Source organism: Poecile atricapillus, chromosome 16 (genome assembly GCF_030490865.1).
Source record: "Poecile atricapillus isolate bPoeAtr1 chromosome 16, bPoeAtr1.hap1, whole genome shotgun sequence".
Taxonomy (NCBI): Eukaryota; Metazoa; Chordata; class Aves; order Passeriformes; family Paridae; genus Poecile; species Poecile atricapillus.
Genome location: NC_081264.1, coordinates 10,712,846 through 10,740,769, shown reverse-complemented (window position 1 = coordinate 10,740,769; position 27,924 = coordinate 10,712,846). Strand labels below are relative to the sequence as shown.

At 47.7% G+C, this 27,924-nt stretch overlaps 1 protein-coding gene across 3 annotated transcripts in view; it reads right to left on the bottom strand.

Moving 5' to 3' along the window:
* The window catches only part of CABP1 (calcium binding protein 1), a 54,610-nt gene that overhangs the window by 3,614 nt on the left and 23,072 nt on the right, over positions 1-27,924 (bottom strand). For 2 of the 3 annotated variants that reach the window (XM_058851858.1, XM_058851859.1), the window contains 3 exons: positions 4,972-5,148; positions 1,418-1,448; positions 605-748 (listed from right to left, as the gene is read on the bottom strand). In XM_058851858.1, the coding sequence (XP_058707841.1) occupies positions 605-748; positions 1,418-1,448; positions 4,972-5,064 (268 nt within the window). In that variant the 5' untranslated portion in view covers positions 5,065-5,148. Of the gene's footprint in view, positions 1-604; positions 749-1,417; positions 1,449-4,971; positions 5,149-22,246; positions 22,995-27,924 lie in introns of those variants that run through there. The other variant, XM_058851857.1, reaches the window with a different exon arrangement.

Genomic DNA, 27,924 nt, shown 5'->3' with positions numbered 1-27,924 from the left:
CTACACTGCCACAGATGAGAAGTGACAAAAACAACGGTGAAAGACAAGGGTCACAAACACAGTCACAGTGAATCAGATGCATTTTTCACATCTTTCCATGACTGCAGCGAGATGCTCCCATCTGATGCTGCCAGCACAGCTCACTCACAGCCCATCCCCAAGCCCACAGCAGATACACAAAAAACTACCACAGAGCAACAGCCCATCCATCACCCATCTGATCAAAGCATCCCCGTCTTCCCAGTCACTCTTCAGTCTGACACCATCTGACAACAGCTTCAATGAGACAACACACAGAGCCTATGCACCAGTGCCTGACTGCCCACATTAAGGGCAGTTTTATACCTGACAACATAAGCATGAAGGACAGCCCTTCCACTCACTGTTCCCACATACACTACAGTCCCTTTGATAAGCAAAAGCAAAGGCATCAATTTCTAAGGACCACAAACGAACAGGAGAGATGATAAGGAGTGAAAATAAGAACCGAAGAAGAGGGGAAAAAATCCAAAGGAAAAGAGGCAGCTGGAGACCAAGAGAGCCTGAGGCAATGATGCAGGCTGCAGCAGCAACACGCAGGTACAGCTGGGTGTGTGTTACTCACAGTTCATGTTGATCTGCTGGGAGAGCTCTATTAGCTCCATCTCAGTAGGCATGTAGCCCATGGTCCGCATGCAGTTCCCCAGGTCCCTGCAGTTAATAAACCCATCCTTGTCTTTATCAAACTCCTTAAAGGCTTCTCTTAATTCTGCGGGAAGGGAAGAACAGTATTGTCAGTGACAGCTTGAAATACCTTTTCCAAGAAAACTCCCCAGAATCAACAGTACTTTATGAAGCCAGACTCTCTAAGATACTCACTGTTTTCCCACCAGATCTCCCTACACGAGGCAGTGACTGGAGCAAAGTTAAGCTCTTCTGTCAGCAGTGCTGCTGACCATTCCTTACAGGAAAGCTTGCTTGAACTATGAGTGTCACAAACGCTTCATTGCTATACTGTGATCCCCAAAGAAACTTCAAGTAGTAAGTTTTTCCAGCTGTTACCTCTGCACTCTATTATATATCCCTCACTGTAGGGATTAGCAGCTAAAACAGCTTCCTTGCAGCCATATGATAGCATCATGCTCCACAACACTTTCTGTGGGAGCTGGAGGGACAGCAGTTCCCTAACACAAATATCCCATTACTTACTTATCCTCTTACCCTGAAGAATATGGAATGGATGCAAATTCTTTCACAGTCAGGACTCTCAGTTTTATACATTATTTATTTTGCTGGGGTTTCCAGGAATTATTCCAGTAATCATCTCCCTTTATTTGCCACAAATTATTTTAACCCATGGGTGCCAACATGAAAGGGACAGCCATAGGTTTTCACTGGGCAGGGAAAAAGAAGACAGAGAAGAAGCAACAAATTTTACCTTCAATTTCTTCCGGACGCAGTTCTCTATCCTGCAAAAAGAGAACATATAATGTTAAAGATATTTGTTGGTCACAAGCAGTTTCAAAATAGCACTTGTTTGGTACAAAGGGTTCTGGAACAAACCAGAAAGTGAGAGAAGAAACAAGAAGGTGATGACATGTTTAATACCATCTACCTAGGAAGGCTTCTCAGCTTTCCTTCCCAAAGGTGTTACTCTGCACACATTTCTCTGGAAGCCCCTCTCCCTCTCATCTGGTGAACAGGGGGATGACAGCGTGGACCCTGAACCAGGATAGACCTGGATCAACACAGCATTTGTGGCCTCCCCACTGATGGTACTACTGGCACCCTCATGAAGCTGCTTCATCATTCCCCAGCACCAAGTTCTGGAGCAGAGACTGTCCCTGCAGCAGTTATGATCTCCTCTGGAGCTCTGATTGTATTTCTACTGCCACTCCCGCTGACACGCACAGATCAAAGCAGCTGGAAGCAGTCCTTGTAACCAGCAGGTCTAGACCATCATTTGCTCAGATCACTGCTTGATCTCTGTCCTTCTGGCAGGACAGCAACAGCCATGAGGTCTCTCACAGACAATGTCTCAGTGGTATCTCCTACAATCTGTCCCCACAAAAAGGTAGGAACTTCCCCCCAGCCTCAACTCCACATACAAGCATTTTGAAACCAGTCATGAAGGCAAACACACAACATATACATCATCAAGGTCATCTACAAATGAAACAGGACAAGGATTCACCATGTTCAGGAAACACTGCAACTTCAAACATCCAATTTGAATTTCTTGGAAGAAGGGGGAGGATATAAGAGTATAGGAAAGTTCCAACACTGCACCAGGAAGAAGAGATGAGCATGGAAATGCACTGCTTTCTGGTTTAAATGCCCTTTCTAATTCCTCTCATGGCTCCCAGGCAAATCCAAAACATCTGAGAATTTGGAAACACAGAAATGCGATCTCTTTTGTCGTCTCACTCTCGGCTTTTCCCCTCAACAGTGGGGAGTTTCTCCTTGCCTTCCAGGTGTCCTCCAGCCTCACCACATGCGCCTGGAGACGGTGCCTTTGATCAGTTTGAGAAGGATGATCCTTTGCTATTTAACCACAGGCTTCTCCGGAAACTCTAATGGCAGCTGCTCAGAGTGCATAGCAAACTAGGACACACACTGGTTTACGTCTGTGCAGAAGTGGGCTGTGCCAGAGAAATGACCAGCTTGCCACTTGTAACCTTCCCAGAGGCATCTCTGTGCTGGATGGAACTGACAGAGCGTGCTGGCTCTGCCATTTCATCCTTCACAGACCTGGTATTTTCAAACATGTCATCCCATTTGTTCTGCTTTCATCAACACCAAGTAATAAAACAATTCAAACTCCTTAGACCGGATGCAGGAGGCATAATTGCCCTCCTGCCTTAGATAAAATAACAGAAGAAAGCCACCCATGATCAGTTCCAGCACCTTGTGCACTTTATTCCAGAGAGTGCAAACACTGATCCCTGGAGACAGTGGCTGGGTGCCCGGCAGGTGCAGGGCTGTGAGTGCCAGCGCCGCGGTGCAAAGGGCGCCGTGACTCACCCGCAGTAGCTGCTGCCTTGTGAGAGTGGCCAGGGTAGGACCTGGGCCATCCTCCACCACAGTCCTCACAAGACCAACCTCCTCCTCCTCCCTCAGTGAGGACCACATTGCAACTGACATTGGTGACACTTGTCAGAAGTGGGGGCTTCAGCACTGGCTCTAATTTTGCACACCAAAGGATCTGTGTTTGCCACAGACTGCAAATGCAGAAGGAGGGGAGAGTCTATGTCCTCCAAAAATCTGACTCAAGTGGTAACTAACGTCATGAAGAGGTTTTCTGTTTTAAGTTTGAAAGATCCCCTAAAATGATTAAGGAGTAAAATTGCTTGGGATAAAATGGGCTGAATCACTCTAAAGCTTTTGGAGAACATATGGGAAGAGGAAAAAAACTGTTCCAAGAGTTTAGATCCTAGATATGAGCAGAAGGGACCCCCAGAGAGTCCATTATACTTAATGGTCTTACCCTCATTTATTTCTGTTCTAGGCACAATAAATCCTGTTGGTCTACAGAATCAGTAAAAGTAAAGCTGTGTATTAGATGCACTTACTCTACATCAGGGTACTTAAGAGACATCACTAATCCTATTTTGGAGACCTCTTAGGGTACAGTGAGCTTCCATGGCCTAAGCAGGATGGACACTTGTCCAGCTGTCCACTAAGGAGCTGGGCCTGTCTCCTGTGACAGGTGGCTCTGTGCAGGTCAGCAAGTGTACTTGTGCAAGAGTGTGTTTCATGATTTACTGACCTGGCACAGGGACTATGTGATCACATAGTGGCTGAAGGTTAAAAAAAGCCCTTTGATCAATAATGACACATAACTACTCTTTTTTTTGAGTTGTTGATTGAAGCAGAGGTTTCAGAAATAAAGACCTACATGCCTCCTACAGCTGTAGACAACCATATCAACACACAAGTAAAGCAGAGGTTTCCTACAGAGGCAATAAACCTTGGTTCTGAGGCAACTGGGGTGACTCCACACAAGAACATGGAAGGCATTGGGTGAATATCAATGAACAATGCACAAATTCACCCATACGTATCCATAAAAGGTGTATTAATCATATGTTCCCATTTGTTTTTAAATTAATGTTATTGTAGGAATAGAATGTTTGGGGCAAAAATATATTTTAGTTCTTGTAAAGACACAATATTGGGGTGCATACATACAAGCACATATTTTTATAGTTTGTATATAAATGCATACATTGAATGCATATGAACACCTAGTTACAATAGGTGTGACTGAATGAATAGATCTGGTTTTGCTATTTCTCTCTCCGTGTGGGAGAGTGATAGCATTTGGTAGCCTGGCACTATTTGCAAATATAAGGACAGCCTGATGTTCCTCAGTTTAACTGGCTGGGATTGCTGCAGTGTCAGGCTGGGTATGCCAGCGCACAAGAGATTGTGTTTGAGTATCTGTGAGGAGGCAACTGTCTGCTTATTTCTGCTGGTACTAGTGTGCTCACTGTGAACTGATAGGAACAGTATCAAATATGGACAGCTTGTTCCCAATACAGATGCCCTGATTTGCATTTAACTGGCTATTTAGGCATTAAATGCTAATCTGAGCCTGGGAATGAGAGCTGGGCGTCTTGCTGAAATAACAGCTTTGAGCACTGGACCATTCCTGAGTCCATATGATTATGCAAGTCCTGAAGTCCTAAAACTTTCTCCTGAATTCATACGATTATGGCTACTTGAGTGTAGCCTTGGATCTATCTTCCATAGCTGCAACTTTAGAATCCTCCTTTCTTGGTGTTTAGGCACAAGGGTATCTGCACATCCTTCAGGTTAGACATTTGCCTGTGACTGTATTGGCACTTGGAGCTGGAGCCGGATGCTCGAGATCCAGGGCTGGGAGTTACAGAGCTGCACGCAGACAGAGCACGGGGGCGGCTCCGCATCCCCGACTCGTGTCCACGCGGCTTTGTGCGTGTCTCGCCCCGCTGGGTGTAACTTACGTACAGGCTGCCTGTTTTCTGCGAAGCCCTTCCTCAGGAAGATGCATGCTGGCCCCAGCAGGTTGTGCATGACGGCGCAGTTCTGGGCCAGCACCATGAGCGGACCCTGGTAATCGCCAGCCGACGACCCCTCTTCGCTCGTCTGGACAGCTTTATAGCTCGTCTTCTCGTCATGGCGGATCTTCCCAGCCAACCAGCAGCAAGCAAACAACACAACAGAGGATGTTACCTCCCCATCTCGTTCCTCTGAAGTTTTACTGAACCGCCTCGCAGAGACATAATTGCTACATTTCTTTCATCTGCTGCACACCGCGTCCCCCCCACCGGCCTATTAGGATTTGTACAGAAGCAGTAAGTCCAGGAGTTCTCTTTCAAAAGCTGAAAGAATAACAACCAACCACGAGAATTTCACTTTGAAATTACATCAAACTCTCCGCACTGCTCACATCTACCCAGACACAGCCCAAAGTGCCACACTCCCACAATCAGCCCCAGAGTTACCACTGCCTTGAATGAGCTGCAAAAGGACGAGCACATCCCAACTTAACAGTTCGTGTGCCAGCCCGTGCCCCGGGCAAACCTGCTGGGCCTTGGCCAGGGCATCCCCAGGAGACCAGGCAGAGCCTGCACAAAGCCACTGCACAGGCTCCACGTTACTTTTCAGCAACACAGCATCACACGCTGCTTTATCACGTTATCAGAAGACCGCTTACAGCATCAGGTGGCCCTGCCAACTGCAGGCTCACGCTGCCTTGTGCAGATACTAATTAGTTACATCCTCAGGGTTTGAGGCACTTACTGCCCTGGCCTGTTTTAATCACTGACAGTCCCGAAGTGGAGATCAGGCACGGGCACAACATTTTTGAGTGTTTGCATTTGCACATTTTCCTAAGTGCACACGTCCTGCTAAGCTAAGGCTCCAGAACAGAATCCAGCACTGGATTTTATAAGGAGGCACTGCTTTCCTTTTATAGAAATGCATTTCCCTGGCTCTGCAAAAAACCTCTTATCCTGATATTCCCATGCAGCTATAAAAAGCCAACACAACCCACAGGACCCTTGGTTTTACAGAATAAACATTAATCATACATCAGATTCCTCTTCAGGAATGATTCTACTTTTACAGCCAGTGTTCCCAGGGGTGATCAGAGAAGCTCTGTCACTTGTCATTGTCTCTATTAACCCTTTCCTTAAAGCCTGAGGTACATTTTCAGGCTAAGAGACCAGACACAAACATCCCCCATTTACACTTGTCTGAGACTATTGTACCTACTCGTTGTGTCTGCCATGTGCTATTACATTGTATGCATGGTTTGTAATTTGCCTTTTTGTACACAGTCTTACACCAATCTGCTCATGTATAATGTCATGTGAATATCAAGCATCAAAACAAAAATAAAAAGCAAGCCATGGAGAAAGAAAATGATGAAGCAGAAAAGCATTTTTGTTGCAGTCATGGATGAAAAAGGAATCTGTCTCTGATTAATTCTGACACATAGGACACTTGTCCTTAAAAAACTGAAAGAGCATCCATCCAGGAATGGCATATTACTAGCTCAGCTAAATGTCAAGACATCTGTGTTGAGCTACACAGCTTTGTGACATCAATGCAACGTATTTTCAAAATTATCAGCTTTATTTCCTGGCACATTTTTCAGTTTAATATACCAAATAATATGAATCACTTAAATACCCCACATCAATTCTGTGTTTAATTCCAATGAAGCCATGTGAAGGATGCAAAGCCCCACAGCCCCAAATGTTTGTTTGCTGATACTTCCAGTCAATAGTTTATCACCAAGCTATACAGCAGTACCTCATAATAGTCATCCCATTATTTTTCTGTCTCGCTAGAGGTTGCCAGTTTGACAAAACAGTTGCCAAGAGCCACTGAGGACTGTGACCAGACAAACTGCTGCAGTGCCAGAATACCAAGGTGAACAGCTCAGCAAGGCTCCCTGCCCTGCCCTGCCACTGCAGGCAGGATTTATGGCATTTAATGTTCCCTCTGCCAGCAGTCTCACAAGTTCTCCTGCAAATATCCACTCAAGTTCCCTTCACCATGTTCCTTCTGCATCCCAGAAAAGAGGGCAAGGGAGCTGTGATATTGGGGCAAAGAAACATCAGCCACCCATTACAGGGGAAACAGCAGTGTGCTTTGTGACAAAGAAAATGCAAGGATAGGACTGGGGAGATCAGACTTTCCCAGTCTCTTCCCCGGACAAAGGACCACTGACCTTCCTGGCCAAGTCTGGCCCATGGCTGTGTCAGACCAGCAGATTATGGAGTAGGAAGAGACCTGGTTGACCTAGAGATGGCCAAAGTAGTGGAGAGGTGTGGTAAAGTGAGGGACCTGGATGCCAAGGCTTTTAACTTCTGCACAGCAGAAACACACCAGGATTCACTTCATTTTCCTTCCTGAGTGTCAGAGGGACTTTGCAGAACAGCAAGCCAAGAGGGGCCTCGATCCCAACTGCAGTATTTCTTGGAGGGAAAAGCAGCAAGGCCAGCTTCCATGATCACTGTGGAGGACACCGTGACAATAGGAAGCTGAAGCTTCCAGCAACAGCCATGGAGTCAAAGCCTGAACAAGCAAGGTACCATGGTGTCATCCAGACCCAGACCAAGCCAGCTGGTGCCTGGGAGTGAATCCCGAACTTTGGGTTGAAATCATGTATTCAAGAGTTCAGACTGTCACCCAAGAGCAGCTTCCACACATGTCTGCAGTCCCTCCTCTTTAACATTTCAGCAAAATGAGTTTGCTTAAAGTAAAATCTGAGAAAAATGACTGGGATCATATAACAGCCAAGTGAAGTTAGGCAATGTTAAGACTGATCTGCAAAGTCTCCACTATAATCATGTGTGTTGCGATCAAAAGAATGGCAGAGTACCAGAACCTGTCAGGATGAGTGCCTTATTTCATAGCTCACTAGAGTGATGTCTGAGAAATTCTCTAATTCAGCTTTGCAACTTTTTCTCTTCAGCCTTGACACCCCAGGTCTTATAACTAGGCTCGAAGTGACTTATTCAAAGCAGCTTTCAGGAAAGAAAGCATAAATTACCTCAAAGACTGACAACACAGAATTTACAGGTTCTTGAATCTATTTTGATTCAAGCAGCCTGGCTACATGTCAGACTTTAATTGCAGTCGCCTTGCACAGCTGCAGCCAACTCTTTTATTCCAAGTTGGAGGTGACCTACAAGCAACCAAGTCAGTTTTTCATATGTGCACCATTTGGATGAATCTCAGCTACTTCCACATCTCCCTGCAGGTCACCCTGACCTAGGGACTGGTCTCAGCAATGCCTAACTGCTTGGTGATGAATTCCCTCACCAACTATCCCAGCTCCCCCACAGCAGCACTGTGCCATTACTGGCTTTGTTTACAGCAGCCAAGATAACAAGCAAATTGTGTTTCTATACAGAAGAGACCAACATGCAGCCAAAAGAAACACTCTAGGATGGAGGTCCTCTCCCAGACAGCTCCCTCCCAGAGAAGCTTTCCCAAGTGGCAAGGTCTCTTGGATTGAACATCTTGATGGCAGAGGCATTTTACTGTCATCAAGGTCTCCACAGAGGCAGCATCTCATTGCAATACTTTAGATGATCGGCATAACTTTATCATTTATGGAAAATGAACTGCACGGGTTTTTGCTGAGCTATTAGATTTGCAGCAATGCCAAGTGAGAACTGTGTGGCTGACAGGTACACAGTGCTGTAAGATCTTCCTCAGTCAAATAAGAAATGTTTCTAGGGCATGTCATTCCCATTTCAACCCAGTCCATAACAGCAGAATCATTCCAGAATCTAATTTGTGCAGGACCACTGCAAAACTTCAGCACAGAGTAGACTGTGGGCTGAAGCCTAACAGATACAAGTGGCTCACAGATGAAGTCCAGCTGGGCCCAAGCATGTAGACACACGGGACACGCTGATGTGCGACATTATGCACAAACACACAGCCAGGGCCCGGGATATCCACTCACAAACAGATGCATGGCCAAGCAGAAGAGAGGGAAAAACCTGCTTCTGTACCAAAACATATACCAACAAAACTGTGTGCAAGGATGGACAGCCATAAAAACATGTGCATGTCTACACACAGATTTCTGTGAGGACATGCACCAGCAGGTGAGCACACACAGCACCATACAAGCAAGGGTGTGTGTGAGATACACAGGAATTCCTCCCTTCTGCACTCACAGCAAACCTGCTCAGGCACTCGGGATGCCTGTGGAGAGACGTAAAGAGCTAAGGACACACACGTGCCTCAGATGGGCCCATAGGTGTGCATACTCTTACACAGCAATGGCAACATGTACAGACACGTGGCCCTTCACCTATACATGCATATATGTCCCTACACCCATGACACACGTGATTACTCAAGCAGGTAACTCTCAACCGAAGCACAAGCTCACACATACACCCGCACATCGAGATGCCCTGACAGGAGCGTGCCAGCACACTGTGCACATTGACAAGCACATGCTTGCACGTACCCAGAGGAGAGCTGTACACACACTGTGAGCAGGACACGAGCCTACACACACATTTATTTATACATATTATGACTCTCTGCATGCTGGGCTCTACTGGCTGCACTTGCATGAGCAGCTCTTACAGAGAAAGTCTGGTGAAGAAGCTGAAACCTTCATACTCATCTCTGTGTTTCTCCCACCTCCCATTCTCATCTGCCCACAATGTCACCCATCCCAAGTAGCAGGGCTGAAAATGCACAGTGCACTTTGATTCAGGGAACATACCTTTTTAGAGAGGTTTCTCAGAGGAGACTTCACACAGTTGCCCATAATATGTTGAGGCTGCCTTTCCGGTGGACTTGGTTATAAAGGAACTGAAGCAATTGATCCCATTAAAGGTATTCCTTGGGAGCAAAGCAAGAAAGGCAGCACCAGGCAAATCCAAACAGCTACTGGCTGCTGGGGCTTTCCCTCCTCAGGGAGCTTTTTCTCTCTCTGCCTCTCTCTCTCCGTATTTTAGTTTATGTTCACTTTCTTGAAGAGATGAAGCAGGAAGGAGAGGGAGGGGAGAGAAACAGACAGAAAGAGGGAGAGAGAGGGAGAGAGAGAGAGTGAGTGAGAAGGGGGGAGAGAGGGAGGCGGATGTATAATCTACATCAGATTAATGTTCAAATCCCTCCCACCCCCCTCAATCTGCAGGCAAGATTGTTTCACTCATAGGAGAGGGCTGTTTCAGGGAGAATTAAAACAGAGAGGCAATGCAAGAAGTGATTTCAGTGATGAGTTCCGTGAATCTAGCTAGTTTGGGTCCACACAGCCTCTGAACACTGCATCCCTACCCACCCCCCTTCTAACTCGGCTTTTCAATCACCACAGCACTAGGCTGGCCAGAAGGCAATCCACTTAGGGGCTTGGAGCAGACCATAGCTCGTTTCAGAGCAGAAATGGACCATTCATCTGGGTGGGACCTGTTTCATCTTATAAATACCAGCAGACCCAGAAGTGTCTGACTTTTTTCCGGTCATGGTGGAAGCAAGCTTGGAGACAGCAGTCCTGGGACCCTACAACAATCTCAGCCCCAGAACAGTAATATTTAACCACAAGGGAGAGACCTTGAGCCAGTCTTGAAGTAAAGTTTTTCCAGCTTTCTGCAAGTAAAAATCAATTGGCAGTTTAACCCTCACAAGTCTGCCCAAGATGGGCTCACATCTGAATTGTAAATCTAAACAGCCCCAGGTTAGATAATGTGAATCAAAGAATTTTAATGTCAGATCCATCCATTCCATTTGTAAGAGCCAAGTCTTGGAATAAATAAGAGGCACCTGAACCTAGAACTGGCTCTAAACTTCGGACTTTATGCCTGTAGCATAAATAATTTTCAATAATCTCTGAAAGAAAAGGGATGAGTCCCCAATACATTTTCTCCTGATCTCAGGCTGAGCATAAGAACATTCAGTTTGAAAAGAGATTTAAATTGCTTAAAAGCCACATTATCACACTCAGACACAGGATCTGAGCAGGACAACGAATGCACCTTTAGCTATGAAGGCACCACAGCTGCAGCTCCACAGTGATAGGAAGTACGCAGAGCTACCTCCTTCAAATACCTTGGAGACCAGGATGACACTGATCTTACACCCTGTTATGCAGAAGGCTGGTTGGACACTCAGGTGTTGAGCTGAAAGATTTCACATCTTTGTTTGCAAGTGTGGTTCCAAACAAAAGCTTCTACAAAGACCCACTCCATAGGCTGAGTACTTGCACCACATGCTTTGTGTGAAGGAGCCAAGGACTCACTATCCTGGCAGCTCTAGGGCTGTAGGACAGAGAAGGATGAACTGTCAATGTCACAACAAAGCAGGGATTTTTCCTTCCACCCTGATGGTGCTGTGGCAAATTAAGTATGATTCTAAGGTGACTCAACAGTTGCTTTAGAGCTTAGAGGCTTCTGAGGCCACCTAAGGAGATGAGTTTAGGAGTCCAAGTATGACAAAAGTCCACAGCTTCTCCAGTTACAGTCACAGACAGAAGTGCATGGCCATAGGGAATGGTGTTTCTTGCTCTTCCTTGTACTAAAGGCTTCCCAAGAGCAAAGGCAGTGGGACAGCCTCCTCTCAGATTCTCTCAATGCCTTCTTCATTGACTGTCATGGGTAGGAGCTGCACAAAGGTCCACAGGCCCTCCAAAACAAGAAGCTGCAGTAGGAGATGCTGGAAGACACTCCTTATCCGCTCCTTGTACTCAGGGCTGACTGAGAGGGGGACAGGGGGGAAGATCTCCATAGCAAAGTTCACCCATGCTAGGCTGGGAAACAAAACCCTTCCTGAGCTGGGCTTGTCTCCTGATGCTGAGGAAAAATACAGTCACTCCCTGGGGGCTGTGCCAGCCCTGGGCCTTGCAGTGGGGGACTTTGCAGGAGGATGCTGAAACTCTCAGCTGCTCTCAGGCTTCCATCTTTAGCCCTGTTTTTCTTTCCCCTCTTAAAGCAGCTAATGAGAGGCTGATCTACCCTCTGACAAAGTGCCAGTCATTAATAATGTCCTCTGTCAGCTGGAGCCATTCCCCAGGCTCCTTGTTTATTGACGAAGTGCTTGTCTCCCTTGAGCAGAAGCTGCCACACAGCGAGTGAGGCGCCTGGGCTCCTTCCCGAGACAAACGACTTCAATTCCAGAGCAGAGAGGAGAGAGAATTGCCTTTCTGCTGCTAATGAATCTCTCCCTGACAGGAAGCACGGAGGCCAGGAATGCCCTGCAACTGAGAAGTGCCATCTCCCACATTGTCCCAGAGAGAAGGAGGGAAAAGAAAGGGAGTCAGATATCTCTTGCCAGAAAAATCCACCACAGTTCCCAGACTATTGCGGGACAGCTTTGGAATACAGCTGTGGAGTGTGTCTCACTGAGCTCTAAAAGCTCTCAGCGAGATGGTCATCCTCTAAATACTGGCTTGTACCAGAGCATTCAGAGCCAGCCACCCGTGGTACATCGCTGTGTTTGCCTGCTCTCCAGCTTTTCTTCCCTGCAGTTACAGGCAGTTGTAGGAAACAAGCAGGGCAGAGTGAGAAGGCTGAGACATGCTGCCAGGCTTGGCAGGGAGTTCACAATCCAGGAAGGGAAGAGAGAATGGGAGCCCACGTGCACCTAGTTTGTAGTCACAATCCTTCAACTCTGTAAGAACTCTAGTGGAGCTGTAAGAGGCCCAAGAGATACGATCATAAACAATTTTTTTATCTCCTTCTTTACCCTGACTCTTTTAAGAGCAACTGGACAGGACACCACAATCTAGGAGACAGCCCCTGCTGAGCTCTGAGGAGGAAAATCTCTCTACAGTGGGATCTTGTTCCCATCACCACCACAGGTAGCTTAGACATAGGCAGGAAAGTGGAGTTGGCAGAAAGGTCATTAGAAGATTAGGTTAGAAGGAACATATTTTCTCCCTTCCTCCAACTGAGGCTGCTGTAAGAGAACAGGATGCTGAGAATAAGTGTGTCAGAAACATTTCTGTGTAGGTGCTGATCTGTGGGTATGCCTATATCTGGGGTAGTCAGTATGCATGTGGGAGGGCTGCACATGCATGTATACTGGTTTTCCCACACTGTTCTTTGTGGCAATCACACTGTTCTTTTAAGGTCTGTGTCTCTGTTGTAAACTTTCTAAAAATCTGTAAGAACTTTGTGAAATGCAAGTCTTGCTGCTGTTCATGTATCCCTCCCTTTCTCCCGAGGTCCAAGGTGGAGAGCAGAGACCTCAGGGAATGCAGCTTGGCACAGAGCAAGGTCTCGGCTCACAGGGAGGAAGCACTTGGCACACTGACTGACCTGAGCACAGGGGAGGGAGAAGGCTGGCTGACTTGGAACAGGGAATGATTTAGGTGGTTTAGTATGTCTGGATACTTCAAAAAGCAGCAGTGCTGTGCTTTGGGCTGGCACCTTTGGCAGAAATTCTCATTTCACAGGAAAATGTCTGAACTCCTCATAGCTAATCACTTGGCAGCTGGCAGAAGCTTTATCCAGTGGCAGCAAATATCCAACAGACACAACAGAAAGAACAAAATCAATCAAAAACATGTGATTGCTTATCAAACAGTAGCTTTGCATGGCAAAAATTTTCAGTGGAAGTATGGATTTGTATAGGGACTGTTCAGATGCTAGGCCTGTTTCAGTGCACAGTCCTTCAAGTGCTGGAACATTACATCATTGTTCTCAACATAAATACTGTTACAGGGCAATGTCAGTAGGTAGTGGGTATTGTATAGTAAAGCAGGGAAAACTCTTTCCTAGTATCTTTTCACTGAAGTCCGTAGCTCTACCAAGAGCCCATTAAAAGCTTCAAACATTTAGTATATTAAAATACATCCCCTCACTTAATTTATCCTAACAGGGCAAGAATTTTTGGTGTACTGTTTCCTATCTCAGAGTGGAGAGTACACATATGGATTAGCAGCTTTCAAATCTGCTTCCAATAACCCTTTATCTGGTGGCTATAGATCTATTCTTTACAAGAAACATAGTTTTACAGAAACTGTCTTGTTTACTGAATGACCTCAGATGAGGTAAGCATTTGGTTTAGGTAACATCCCCTGTTGCCAGTTCTGTCAAGGACCTCATTTTGATGCTCCCAACCACTGGAACATGCACTGGCACTCTGAACTTCTGCGACTGATTTCCCTTTCCTCTTCTGCATCAGCTCCCGAGTGCTTTTGCTGCACATTGGGTTGTGTCTTCTAACCTCAAATGAACCTTGGATGGTTCCATATGCCAGTCAGACAAGTACAGGTCTGTCTCAAGGGGACACACCAGCAGGTATTGGTGGATGCAGTCCAGATTCTCATCTAGAGAGAGGAATTCTGTGGAGAGTTTGGGAACTTTCTTTGCTGTCAGCTGTTCCAGGAGGAAAGTGTTGCTGACTCATGCTGTGCATAATATTCTCCTCCATTAGAGCAATTGGATCATAATCAATCACAAACAACAGAATGTTTATTAAAAAGACCAAGGATATTTTCTATTCCTCTCAAGGTAACAAAGCCTGGACTGCCTGTCAACTTCTGTTTAGAACAGCTCTGTCTGTAAATAGCTGGCTTCCTTTTGCATTAGATGAAAATAGATGGGAACGTGCCTTCTGACACTTTCCCTGCAGATCTGATCCAAGTATTTTGCATTAGCCAAACTTCCAAGTTCCTACGCAGGAGATGCGTTGGCCAGAGCACAATGTACTGTGGATATTTGCTGATGATGATGCTAAAGATCATCAATGGGCTACAAAAAGACAAGTACAAACTTGACAGCTCAGCAGCTGCTGTGACGATTTGTCATGTATAAGGAGCACAGAGGTTGTTTAAAATAAACCTTACGTGGTTCCTTCTCTTTGCTTCAGAATATAGGAATTTTGTGCCACTCTCTCCAACTGTGACTATTGCAAAAACAGCTAATTCTGCCTGGCTCCCTCACCTCTTTGGAAATAAGAGGGACAGGGCATCACTGTTTAGTTGGCACACTGAGGTGCTACTGAAAATATGGCTGATCATCAGATGAACAGAGGCCTGGAAACCAATATAACCAAATACTCCGAACCATCCCTGCAGCATTACATGAGATTTGCCACACCTCTAATTTGAGTAAGGATCTGACAGCACCTTTAAAAGGTGCTCTGTATCCCAGGTCTTTGGCTATATCTCAACACAGCTGGTCCCAAAGTATCTAAACCCTTTGTCTCTTATTTCAGCAGCACCATCAGGGTTGCTGGTGGTTTTCTACTTCCTGCCTTCAGTTGTTGTGACATGATGCCTCACCATGTTACACCGTTGCCTGTTTCCTTCCAAGAGCAGAGAATATATTTTGCCTGAGTGGGATGAAACAATGCTGTGTATTCCTTTCAAAGATGGTTGCAAGATTCAAAGTACTCTAGGGGAGGAATGGGTGGAAGAAATAGTAGAATATTGTTAATGTCTTCATTCACGAATACCATTGAGTTCATGGTCTTATGCTGGTGCAGAAAGCTACTAAAAATCTAAATATGACCATAGCTAGGACAGTTCTTTATTTTTAAGTGGAGTGGAGCATTCGATTGAAATTTGAGGATTACTCAGGTTCATGGGCACTGCTGCTGCTGCTCTCTAAGGTCACAGGAATGTCAGAGGATTATTGAAAGGGAGCCCAAAGTTAGCTAAGCGTCTTTTACTGAATGCACACCATATAGCTGCTTGTTATTGGAAATCAATACCACTCATGGACTCATCAGGGAAAAACAGTTACTGAAGCTGGAATGCTACAAAGAATCACAGCTAATTCAGCTGACAACCTGCAACCCAGCCACTACATCTAAAGCTAAACTTCCCTGACATTGTGTTGAAACCCAGGATTGTATGAAACAAAAATCAAGGTGGTAAAGCTTAACAAAATAGACAGTGGACTTATAAAAATTATGATTAATTTATCACTGTTTTTTTTTTCTCTCCAAAGATAAGCTGAATCTAACCAGAAGGTTCGTGTATTTCAGTGCATTAGATCATACTGCTGTATATTTCATGAAGAGAATATTTAATGAATGTTCTTTGAGCTTGGTTTTATTTTGATGTCTTTCTATAGCCTTTTAAAACAGATTTGTTTAAAAAGTAAATCATTGACAAAGATTAATGTTTTCTGGCAGACCCACTGCAGGCAGGAGGTTTATCCATTGCCCCTTAGTGATTCTGTATGTCTGGCTCACATCCCTCAAGCTCTTTACAAGCAATAAATGTGATGAACTTTTCTCCAAGCTGAGCAAGGGGGGAACTGAGTGGGTATGCTCAAGTGGAACAATGTTTCTCTGAGTCCATTACATATAAAAACATGAGACGTACCTTGGAAGGTGTGGCAGGTGTCAGCAGGCAGGTGTGCACACAAACGCCGAGCGATGCTTTAAGCACAGGAATGCATAAGCGTGTACAGAGGTGGTTGTGTAGCCACACAGAAGATTTAGCAGAGGCTGCACGAGCAGGCTGTGTGTACATAGACAAGACACGTATATGAAAGCTTTTTATGTCACTCTACATGCATGGACATGGGCTGTGGCAACTCATGCAGGGATGGAAGCACAGAAACTGTACGGGCCCCACGCAGGTATCCGGACCCCTGTGAACACGCAGTCGGGAGCGGCTGTCCCCAGGTCTGACACACTCACCGGGCGGCCCAGGACAGGGCATGCCCCGGGAGCCCAGAGCGCGGCGGGTCCGTGTCAAGGCGGCTCCGCCGGGCGGGGAAGGACCCCGGGCCGAGGCGGCCGGGCCGCGCGGGGGCGCGCCGGGGCCGCCGGAGCCCCGCTGTCCCGGAGCCCCGCTGTCCCGGAGCCCCGCTGTCCCGGAGCCCCGCTGTCCCGGGGCCCCGCTGTCCCGGGGCCCCGCTGTCCCGGGGCCCCGCTGTCCCGGAGCCCCGCTGTCCCGGAGCCCCCTTGTCCCGGAGCCCCGCTGTCCCGGAGCTCCGCTGTCCCGGAGCCCCGCTGTCCCGGAGCCCCGCGGCAGAGTGCGTTCTTAGGGACCCTTTTGGGGCCAGTATAAGCCTCCAGAGGTGCCATAAAACACCGAAGAAAAGTCGGTGCAGGATACAGCATTTCTCCGGTTTTTTTCTGCCTCCTGTGCACCCACACCCCGTACTCCAAGCGAGCCAAGACCGTGCCACGGGACCAGCATCACTTCGGCGATCAGTCATGCTAAGTTAGAAGTCTGCTTATCCCAAATTACTGTGCCGATTTAACAGTGTTAACGAGCAGTTTAGTTAGAGACTGTCTCAGTTTATCACGAGCCCTGACACGCCACTGCTTCACCTTCCTTACACGCACAACACAGCACGTGAGCACCTGGAAACCCAGAGCTTTCACCTTCACCTCACCACCCCACAGCGCGACACATGAAAGTTTCCATTGCTGGCGCCACTGCTCCAGAGCAGCCCAACGCGGTGCTGCCTCCCTCGCTAATACACAGAGCCAGCTGAAAACTTCCATTACTGAGCCAGGAGCCAGTACCCTGGCAGGACTGGCCAGGGCTTCCTAGTTCTCCACGGCTGGATCTCCAAGAATGATCCTGATGCAGTGACTGCTCTTAGGCAAAACGCCCATTAGAATCAGCTGAAGCCAAAGGCATTGGAAGGAACAAAGTCATCTGGCAGACGAGAAGACCAGAAAGGTGACAGGCTGGACAAGACACCTTTGCCCTACACGCTCTCGGCTGGTCAGAGGAGAATGTTCTTAACACATGCTTTACACACAGGCAGCCTCCTGCCCCAAAATGGGGCCACTTCTGTCATCCCAGTTTGCTGTAAGGTCCATTAAAACCTGTTAAGAACTAAAGCTCAAGAATAAAGGGGGATGGAGCAGGACAAGAAAAGGAAAAATTCACAGGAAATGCAGAAAGATTCCTTCCCTATTCTAATGGTAATGTGGACACTGACATTAAATCAGGAATGGGAGATGGTGCAGGAGAGTCTTTAAACTCCCTGTACAAATAGAAATACAAAAGCTCCTTTGGCCGCAGTGCTAACAGCAGAACCCTGTAAATATTTCATGATTCTCTAAGGCACTTGTTTGACCCCTTTGATCCCCATGCTATCAGAGGCAATTGACAGAAAACTGTTGGGGAATCACTTCACTGAAAAATTTAACAGTCAGGTAGGGTGTGAAAGCTAAACGGCTCTGAAAACGTTCAGGTCTCACATGGCAGGATCGCTTACAAATTAATATTGCATAGCAAATGTCCAGAAAAAGCTCTTCCTGAAGGTGCCAGCTAGGCCAGCGCTGAGGCATAGGAGGAATGAAGCAATGAGAACGGTGGCAGTCTGTGCCGCAGTCCCCACACAGAGCTGTGGTGAGCCAGGTGCCAAGCGGCTGCTGCACCATAGGCACTGCAGCCACATCACCGCTGCCCCAGGAATGCCACAAAACTTGCACTGCGGTCCTGCTGCCACCGCACTGCTGTCCCGGTCTCTGTGCTGCTGTTGCCACTGTTGTCACATTTCTAAACTGTGTCTTGCTGCCAGGCTGCCACCTCACCGCCACCCCAGCTGCTGAGGGGTCACCACTCCTGTTGGTGAACTGTGATCTGTAGCCACGCTAGAGACACTACAGGACCCTCATGCTCCTCTGCTCTGCAGGGGTAATAAGCATGTTCCGTTATGCTTCACAGCACACTTTTGTCACTTGGCGAGTCAAACACTTTCCTATCAGGTCAAAATCATATGAAACATCCTCCTCACGTTCCCTTTTCTTGCCACTTTCCCACTTGCTACATTATCATACACACATCCCTTGCCAACTACACTCGTGAGTCACAGCACTGCTCTCACACTGCACTGAGCTCCTGCCACTGCAGGGCCGCTTTAAAACACTGCTGTCCCACTGTCCCGCACAAAACTAGCCCGTACTCACACTGCACTGTCACCAGGTAAGTCTGTGGCGTTGTCCTCTTGCTAACTCACAGCCGTGCTTCCCAAACTGTGGCATGGTGGCAATACTTCACTTGCTGCCTTCTGCTACAGTGGGATGGTGCTGTCAGACCAGCGCAGCCCTTTGCAAATACCACACCAGAAGTGATCACTGCTGTGCAGAATGGCTCTTGTCTGGAATATTGTATTCCTACATCAGCAGACTGCTAAACTCTTCTGTCAGGCTACAACACTCCACAATTATCACACCCGTGCACTGCCAAACTCCTTCCACATGGCACCAGTATCACATCTCTGCTCTGCCCCAGGATTGCGTTACCACACCACTGCATTGTCAGTGCTGTGTTCTCCAGGCACTCGGAGCTGCACGCGCTGCATCCCAACCCAGCATAAAGCCCACAGCAGAGTGCTCTTCTGCAACTGCCACGCCGAGCCAGTGTGCAAACATGTCATTAGGCTAAGATGACATCGTGGCTTATACTTAATGCATCATTACACTACCCTACTTTTGTTAATTCATGTACCGCTCAATTACAAAATGGTAAAATATCCTAAAAGAGTATTACCGCTTAATGGTATTAGAACATCACTGTACCAATATAGCACAAGCCTAATTAATAAAATATCACTGCATCCTGTATCCTGGCAGTATCTTAGCATTTTCCTGGAGTACACACCCACAGTGCACTATATTGCTGTGCTGGTTATATAAACACGGCACTTCTTCCTTCACTCTGTCTTTTTTTCTGCACAGCTACAAATCTGTCTCCCTCAGACACAACCCTCTAGTCCTGAACTGCTCCTTTTTGCTGTTACTGCAATAATGACATTCTCCATGGAGTCATCCCTGCAATCTTTTCTGTGTATCTGATTGTACCACAGAAGTGTCTGCATCTGCGACCACATCGCTGCACCACCATGGAACAGGGTGATGATGTTCCACATCTGTAGAGCTGGAACAAGATATACTGGTGCTGCTGGACCACAGTGCTCTGCTGCTGAGATATGCATCACTGTGCTCCTCTCCTATGTACTACAAAATTACTGTTTTAACTGTTTCACAGTGGGCTCTGTGGGCTAGAAAGAAGTTCTCATATTCAATGAATTATCTGCTGAGCTGTTGCTGTCTTCTAATCACAATGTGGAGCAGATTGGTGTTACAGCACCTGCAGCCTCAGACTGCAACGCTGGACGTGTCTGCCCCTATGACCCTGCCACAGCCCAAGCTGCAGCCTGGGCTCTTGCAGGTCTAAGTCCTTGCCTGTCTCAAACCTTCACACACATTTTTACATAATGCTCGTCATTTATTTCTTCATTCACAGAAACAAAATTTGTATAATTTTGTACCATGACAGAATTTCCAAACATCTTACCCCTGGGCCTTTTATTCAACACAGGATTTTAATATGACTACCAAAAAAAAAAAAAAAAAAGGAAAAACACAAGGTTCATGTACCTCTTTCTCAGCTCTTTGTGTATCCTAAATTATAAAGAATTAAAGTTCCCCATCTTGCCCCTGTACAGGGGGATCTACTATAGCCAAGTCCTAAAATCTCCACTAAATTTTCATTCTATCATAGTTACTTCAAAGAAAGTAAGCAAAAAAAAGAGAGAAAATTGAATAAATAACACTACACTCCAAAAGAAAGATGGTGGTGTGTGTGTGTGTGTGTAAGCACTGGTGCAATGTACTCAGTGAAAAAGTGAAAATTAGAATTTTATCTCCCTCATTTCAATAAAGGGCATTTTTCAACACCACAGATAAATTTTGCTACATTTACAGCTTTCAGAAGTGTCTTTTGACACTAGAATACGGGCAGCAGAGCAGGTAAAACAAAGATGCTGTTCAGGTAAGGACTGAGTTCAAAATCAGAGGGGTTTCTGTGAGTGGGAGACCTGGCATGGATTTGTTTGTATTTCTGACACTTTGGGGACATACAGCTCCATACATTTAAAATCTCATCTTGGATACATCTTCACTTCGCTCAAAACTGCAGCGTAAGTCAGAGCCAAGACCACGCATTTCAAAGCCTGGTGCTGGAATATTGCTTTTTGTAACCTGGTTGAGCATCAATCTGCTGACCAGGTTCTTCCTTACTGTTACAATGAAATTTTAATCTAGGCTTTGAGTGCACCATTGGCTCAGGGAGGATAATAGTCATTTTTTGTTAAACACAACCATAACATTCCTAAACAGCAGACTGTCAGTGAGGATGGAAAAGTGTTGTGCTTTGGAGAGAACAGATGTGCTTTGATTTTTATCTGGAGAAGTCAAGATAAAAAGAAATAGACAACACTCCCATATTTAACATACGGATGTATCACCTCCTTCCACCCAATTACAAATTTTTTTCTAATTCTCTCCATAATTTCAGTCTGAATGGGCTCCCTGCAAAGCTTCCCAAACACGCATTTAAAAAAAAGGAAAAAAAAAAAAGGAAAGACAAGAAAGAAAAGACTCAACGATAACAAACTCCAGAAATTATAACTCTGGTTTAATCAATCATTTCCAGGGCTGGATGGAACTTAGCCACACAAGCTACTGGCTTATGCCTATAATTGTGCTTCTGGAAGATTGCAGTTACATTAATCTTCCCAGAGATTACATTTTCCAGTAACATCCCTAGATGTCTCTAAAAGAAAATTTCAAGCTAGTCTCCCTCTGCCTTTTCATTTTTAGAGGGTAACCCTGTTGGGTAATTTCACTATCAAAAGCAGCTAAAAGCGACAGCTTTGTACCAAAAGAGCTTGCAAACACCAAAAGCATCTGTTCCATTCTAACATAGTGACTGGGAAGGCTTCAGAATTGGGTCAGGATTTTTTTTTTTTTTTGTCGTCCTCCCCACTACCTTCTCCTGACAGCTTCTGCCATCAGAAATTATTCATATGCTGATTGTACAGAAATGTACCATAAGGAGATGTAAACAAATACAGCAAAGCAAGGCGGGGAGCCAGAGAGATGGAATCTAATAAGTAAATAGCTTTTAAAAATCCGCTTCTCTGACTCTCACCCTCAGCAGGCAGAGCCACAACTTCCCCCGGCGACAGGGAAAGCACAGGCACTTCCCCCGTCAGCACCACCGAGAGCGCCCTCCGCAGCGCCCGGCGGGGCCGGCGGGCGCCGGGGGTTCTGCCCCGCGCCCCGTCCCCGGCGCAGAGCCCTCCTCGGGGCCGACCCCGCAGCGCCCCGGCCGTGCCGCAGCGCCGGGAGAAGTTCGGCAGGGGCGGCCAGGAAGCAGTGCATTTACAGCTGCGGGCTGCGCCCGGGGGCGCGGGGGGCTCCGGAGAAAGGAGCCGAAGGTCCGTGAGCCGCAGGAGGAGGGGGCGCGGAGGAAAAGCGGGTGGGAAGAGAGGGGAGGTGGGGGGGTGGCGAGGGGCGCTTTGCCCCTTACCTGGCCAAAGACCGAGCTGAGCATGGGGTGCAGCTGCTGGATGAGGGGATCCGATTCCACTGACCGGTCGCTGCCGCTGGACTTGGTGGAGCACTTGCTGCTGGATTTGGACAGAGGTGAAGCGCCTTCCGAGAGCTTCAGGGACTCTCTGCTGGACCTCTGCCTGTGACTGAAGAAAAAGTCCTCCTCTGCCTCCTCCCCATCCCTGTCTGAGAGCTGATGCTGGTCCTGGGGGTGACCGTGGCTGGCGTGCGGCGGGAGGTGTTGATGCTGCCTGGATGTCCGCACCGGTTCCTTGCCGCTGCCTTTCCTTGGACCTCCTTCCGCCGGCTCGGGCTGGCTCTCCCCCCGTCCATGTGACAGCTTCCCCGCGCCCCTCGCTCCATCCTCCCAGGCGCCCGGGTGGCAGAGCGGCCTGCGGGCACTGGGCTCCCCGGGGAGCTGCTCCTGGCTCAGCTCCCTCCCCATTTGCCCGCCTTGTCCTTTGCCGTCCCGGACGCGGCTGCCGCGGGGCTGGGGTTGGCCGCCCGCCGCCCGCCGACTCCCCGCCGCCTTCAGCAGCGAAGTGCGGGACTCGCTCTTCGCCATGGAGGAGCCGCTCATCGCGGGGCCGCTAGAGCCGCATCCCCGGCCGGGCGGAGCGCTGCCGCTGCGGGCAGGGCTGCGGCGCGCTGCTCACGGCATGTCCTGCGGAGACCCGCTTAAATCCCGCACCGCGGCCCATGTGACAGCGCAGACAAAGGCCGCGGCAGGGGCGCTCCGGCGGGGGCTGGCGGGCACCGTCTCCCCCTCCGGGGCTCGCTCCCCCCGCGCCGCCGCCTCTCCAGGTGAGCCGGGGCCTCCCCCCGCCGGGGGCCGGCTCGGGCCGGGGCGCGCCGCAGGCGAAGCGGCGCCGCCGAGGGGTGCGGGCGGCGGCGGGCGGCGCTCCCGCAGCGCGGCGGGCGGGCAGGGCCCGGCAGCCCCGGGCACGGCGGTGGGGGCCGCCGGGCCGCAGCCCCCCGGCGCGGCGGCGGGCGGGAGCCGCGGAACCATCGCCCCCGGCGCTGCGGACGGCGAGGTTGGCGGCGTCCCGGGGGCGACGGTGGGGGAGGCCTGACTCCCTAAGCTCCCGAGGCTCCCGGAGCTGAGTGTCTCCCAGAGCAGAGCCGGGAAGGCGAGAACGCCTGCCCCGCGGGGTGACCCACCTGCCCACACATGTGCCCCTCGGACAGTTCCTCCTCGCCGCAACCAGGGCCCAGCACGGTGTGGGGGTCGTGGCCCACCTGAGTGCTCCGCCTGTGTGCTCAGCCTACCGACACGGGGCCGTGGTGGACACTGCCCCACAGGTCAGCACCTATAGGTCTGATCACTGTAACACAGAGGATTCAAAGTCTTGATCCAAATTTCACAAAGTTCAGGAGAGGAGGCTGGGCTGTTGTGTCCCTGACATAGCTCACAGGAGAAGTTTTGATGCAGCCTTTGAAATGGACATAAAAGCTTTGCTAGGGGACATCATGCAAGGATATAAAAATGAAGGAGTTTGTACCTAAAAAGCCGATTACTTAACATCTTTGCAATCAAATACAGGTAATAATTAAGTGGCAACAGGTGGTTCAATAACGATATTCTGTTTAAAAACAGAAAGAGATAATGGCATAAAATCAGACATATGTTTCTAATGGTGAAAGGTCCCAGTTGCTTCTTGCTCATCCTCAGACAGTGATTGTGCCTCACTGCCAGACTTGGATACCTCAGCAGTTTATCTACCCAGAAAGATGAAGGTGTGATTATCACATAATAAGCTTACTCATGCTCACTCTGCTCTTGCTGGCACATGCACAGCAGTTACTATGTGATGACAGTCTTCTCTGCAACAATCCAAGCGCAACTTCTCTGCAGCCTGGGGTCCCATTGCAGCCTGTGCTGCTGTGCCCCCACCACTACAGATACGTGTGATGGTCAGGGCAAAGCTGCCTGGAAAGAGGAAGATGCTGCAGCCCTGGCTGAGCGTTGCTTCATGTCAGCTGTGCCATCAGCACCAGATGCACAGCAGCCACGTGCAGTTCCTGCCGAAGGTGCCCTCCATCAATGGAAGGCAGAGAGCAGAAGAGGCTGGCCCCTCTGCCGCTTTCTCACTTAGGACGCTTGGCACCAGCTATTGTGGTGGCTGAATGGGCTGTTGAAGGGGCTCATGGCAGGGACATTTGTCAACTTTCCACTCAAACCTGCAGTGTCATTTCAGCTCCTAATTATAGCCAAGGTACGTTCCGGGGTTTTGTTGTGGGCTGGTTTTTATTTCAGAACAGGCTGCTCCTGGTTTGTTGTCAGCAGTGCAGAATCGCTGCTCATGGCTGGATAATCATGACTCCTGGCTTTCCCAACTGCACCTGCATTGCTGGAGCCATGGCTGCTACAGGAATCCTTATGCCAGGAATCTCAGAGGTAGCAGGAGGCTGAAATGAATGTTTCTCAGTAGCTCCATGTCTTGGGAAGTTAATTCCATCAAGATGTAACATTCTAGCTTCTAGAGGAGCTGCTGTTTTTGGAGTTACAGCTGGTGCTGATGAGGCATTATTGTGAGGAAGTCCCACAGATGAGATTCCTCACTAGTCTGACTAACACTGTCCTCACCCTCCTTGGGGTCTTTTGAGCTATTCCTGAGGACTGTAGTGCCATTTCTGTCTACAGGTGGGTTGTAGCTCCTTGCCTCAATCAACTGAGCATTGCAGAATTTGGAGCATATGCCTCATTAGTGAGAAGGGACTCACTAGTGCAGGTGTGATTCATCACTTTAGAGAGCACGTCAGGGATCAGGGCATGAAGCAGCTTGACTAACAGAGGCAATAACAATGCAGGCAAGGGCCACGTTACAGAACCGAGTAACAAAACAGCAGAGCAGCTGAAAATGTGTGATGGGACAGAGTGAGAGCTCAAAGCAGAAACCTGGCTGTCCACAACACCTGTATCTGAGTTTCAGCTGGGAGCAAACCCTGGCTGTTGAGAGAATCTGGAGTACATCCTCCCACAAATTCCTCATGGAGGTTCTTCGTGTATCTCTTTTTCTAGACAAATTAATCTTGGGATCCCAGTGGCTGCATAGCATCCACTGCATACTAAAGAGCTAGTTATTCTGGAGCCAAATGCCAGGGAACAACAGTGCCCCGCTGCAGAGAGAAGCACATTAATTCCAGCACAGCTGAGCAGCGAGATGTGCAGGGACATCTCTCCAGAGAGAGCGTGGCTCCTCTTCCATCTGGCAGCACAAAAGAGGACAGGCCTGAATCCTCAAGACATGAAGATTATGTTATGTAACATGCACGCTCGCTGCTTCCCGAGACAGGGCTAAGTTAAACTATCCGTGTGATTCAGTCCAAGGCCAAGCCAGAGAGGAGCTGTGCTTCCCTCCCGAACCTGGGGGATTCTGGAGCAAGTCAGTAGCCTGAGGCTGGCGGGGGAAGGTAGATCCAATTCCAGCGTGCAATGACAAACAGCACTGCCTGCAAGTGTAAAATCGTGGCTTTCTGTAAGAGTGCTTAGCAAAAAGCATGCCCATGAGCAAATGCATGAGCATTTTTGGGGGAAGGGTTTGGTCAATTCTTTTTTACTTTACTTGTGCATAGAGAAAATTTTTTACAAAAATGGGAATACTGTCAAAACAAACAACAGCTGCATTGCCTGCCCTGAATTCCATTTCAGTTAAAGGCCTAGAAAAGGAGTTTAAGAGTAAAATGTGTGGGCCCCGCCCACAAAAAAAGTCTCCAGCAAGCAGTTCATGGGAAGGCACAAAATGTCTGTGACGTTTTGCAGCAGTTCTCTTGGTTTTAGATTTTTAGTCTTTATTATTTCTCTCACCTGCATTTTCAAGCACATAATCATCTAGGTATGGTAAGATACCATACAAACAATTTGTTAAAGCAAAGTAAATTCTAAGCTGGTCTGGGCTGAGAATCAGGATACTAATCAGGAATCTGTCCTGTAACAGAAGATGAACTGCCTAGGCCTCATTTATTACTTTTCCCTTTCTCCTCCCTTGCTTTTAGAGGATTTAAGGAACACATCATGTTTGAATAGTCATATAGATGCCAAGTGTTGGTCTTCAGGCATATTGTATTTGGACAGGCATGTGTCTCCTCCAGAGGAAGCAAAAGCACTGACAGCTGGGGATTCTGTTTGCTTGAAGACTTGGTATTGCTCTTCAAGTTTTTCTCCACAGGAGAGGAATAATACTGACAGTATCACAAAAGCATTATTGTTCCAGCTGTAATCCCTGTGCTCAAATCCATCCTTCAGGTTACTTGCATCCTGATTGCAAAGAGAAAACTTCCCTTTGTATTTGTCAGGACAGTGGCAGATAGATTGGATGTCACTGTTTTCTATGGTCAAATAGCATTGAAGGTGGAAAGGCTGCAGTGTGATCCTGTAATAAGCCTACAGGAATGGGAAAGGAGGATGAAGGGCAATGGAACAAAAAATAACAGTCCACAACAAAAATGGATGAATGACAGGAAAAACACAGTTGTAAAAAAGCCACATGATGGAGAGATAAGGGGCAGAAAAAGTGTGTAGGGACAAAGGTGAAACTCCCTATACATTATAATGTAAATGTACAGGACTGGCCAGAGAGCCAGGCTTTGGCCACAAAGCTTGCAGTGGGAAATGCAATCATCAGTGTGGAAGAGGGGAATTGTTGCCAAAGAGAAGCAACAACTGTGATGCTTTGTGAGGGCACAGATCGGGGCTTGCCTCTACAGCTCCATGTTGCTGGCATATGAGAGGCCAGTCAGAGAAGGAGACATTTCACACAGAGATGATGCCCCAACCCTTTCTTAGCTTGTAAAAAACAAATAAAAAGAAAAGAAAGAAGATGTAACAGAGATTCTGCTTTTCAATGGGACAGGTACTGGCTCCCTGAACTGTTATGTGTTGCCTAACTTTAGCCAGACTCCTAGAAAAGGATCCAACCTTCCCTACTTCAGGAATGTAACAAAAGTAAATAATTTTCCTGGAATTACTCCTCACCCTACCTCCTTCCTACACATCCTTTTTGAGTCTCAGTCTCAGTTCACACAGCTAGGAATGCAATTAATTAAGCTGATCTAGCTGGCTCAGCTTTGCAGTTGTAGAGCCCACGGCTGGCAAATGTCACCTATTTCACATCAGACATCTCTGTTGCCAAACTACAGTCAACTTCACAGTCACATCTTTGTAGAAAGCACTGCTGTGCAAGTGGAGGTGAATCACAAGGCAGGCAGGAAGCACTTTAAAGGAGAGGTCTGAGTACAGGTTCCAAGAAAAAAAACCCAAACCTCTGAACATCACTGAAGCAAAACTGATGTGGTTTTAAAAGTGGCAGTGGTCTCTCTCTCCATTTAACACAGTCTTGAGGCATAAAATGATAATGTGACAAATAGTAAATAACAAAGGGATGCTCAATTGGTCAGCTTGTCTTTGGTTTACACTGAGAGCAACAATAAATTTAGAAGGGAGAAAATTAAATCACTTTATAATTTTCCGCTTTTCAGAAGACCTGAGCAAAGCTCTTTGGTAAGAGCAAAGCTTTGCACAAACTCATGCAGATGTTTTACAAGCACAATAAACTACATATGTGATAGAGTCATCTCTTTCTGAAATGTGATCTGGACTACAGGATTATGGCTGCTTTTCAGAGAGACAGGTGGACTCTTCAGCTGCATTTAAAA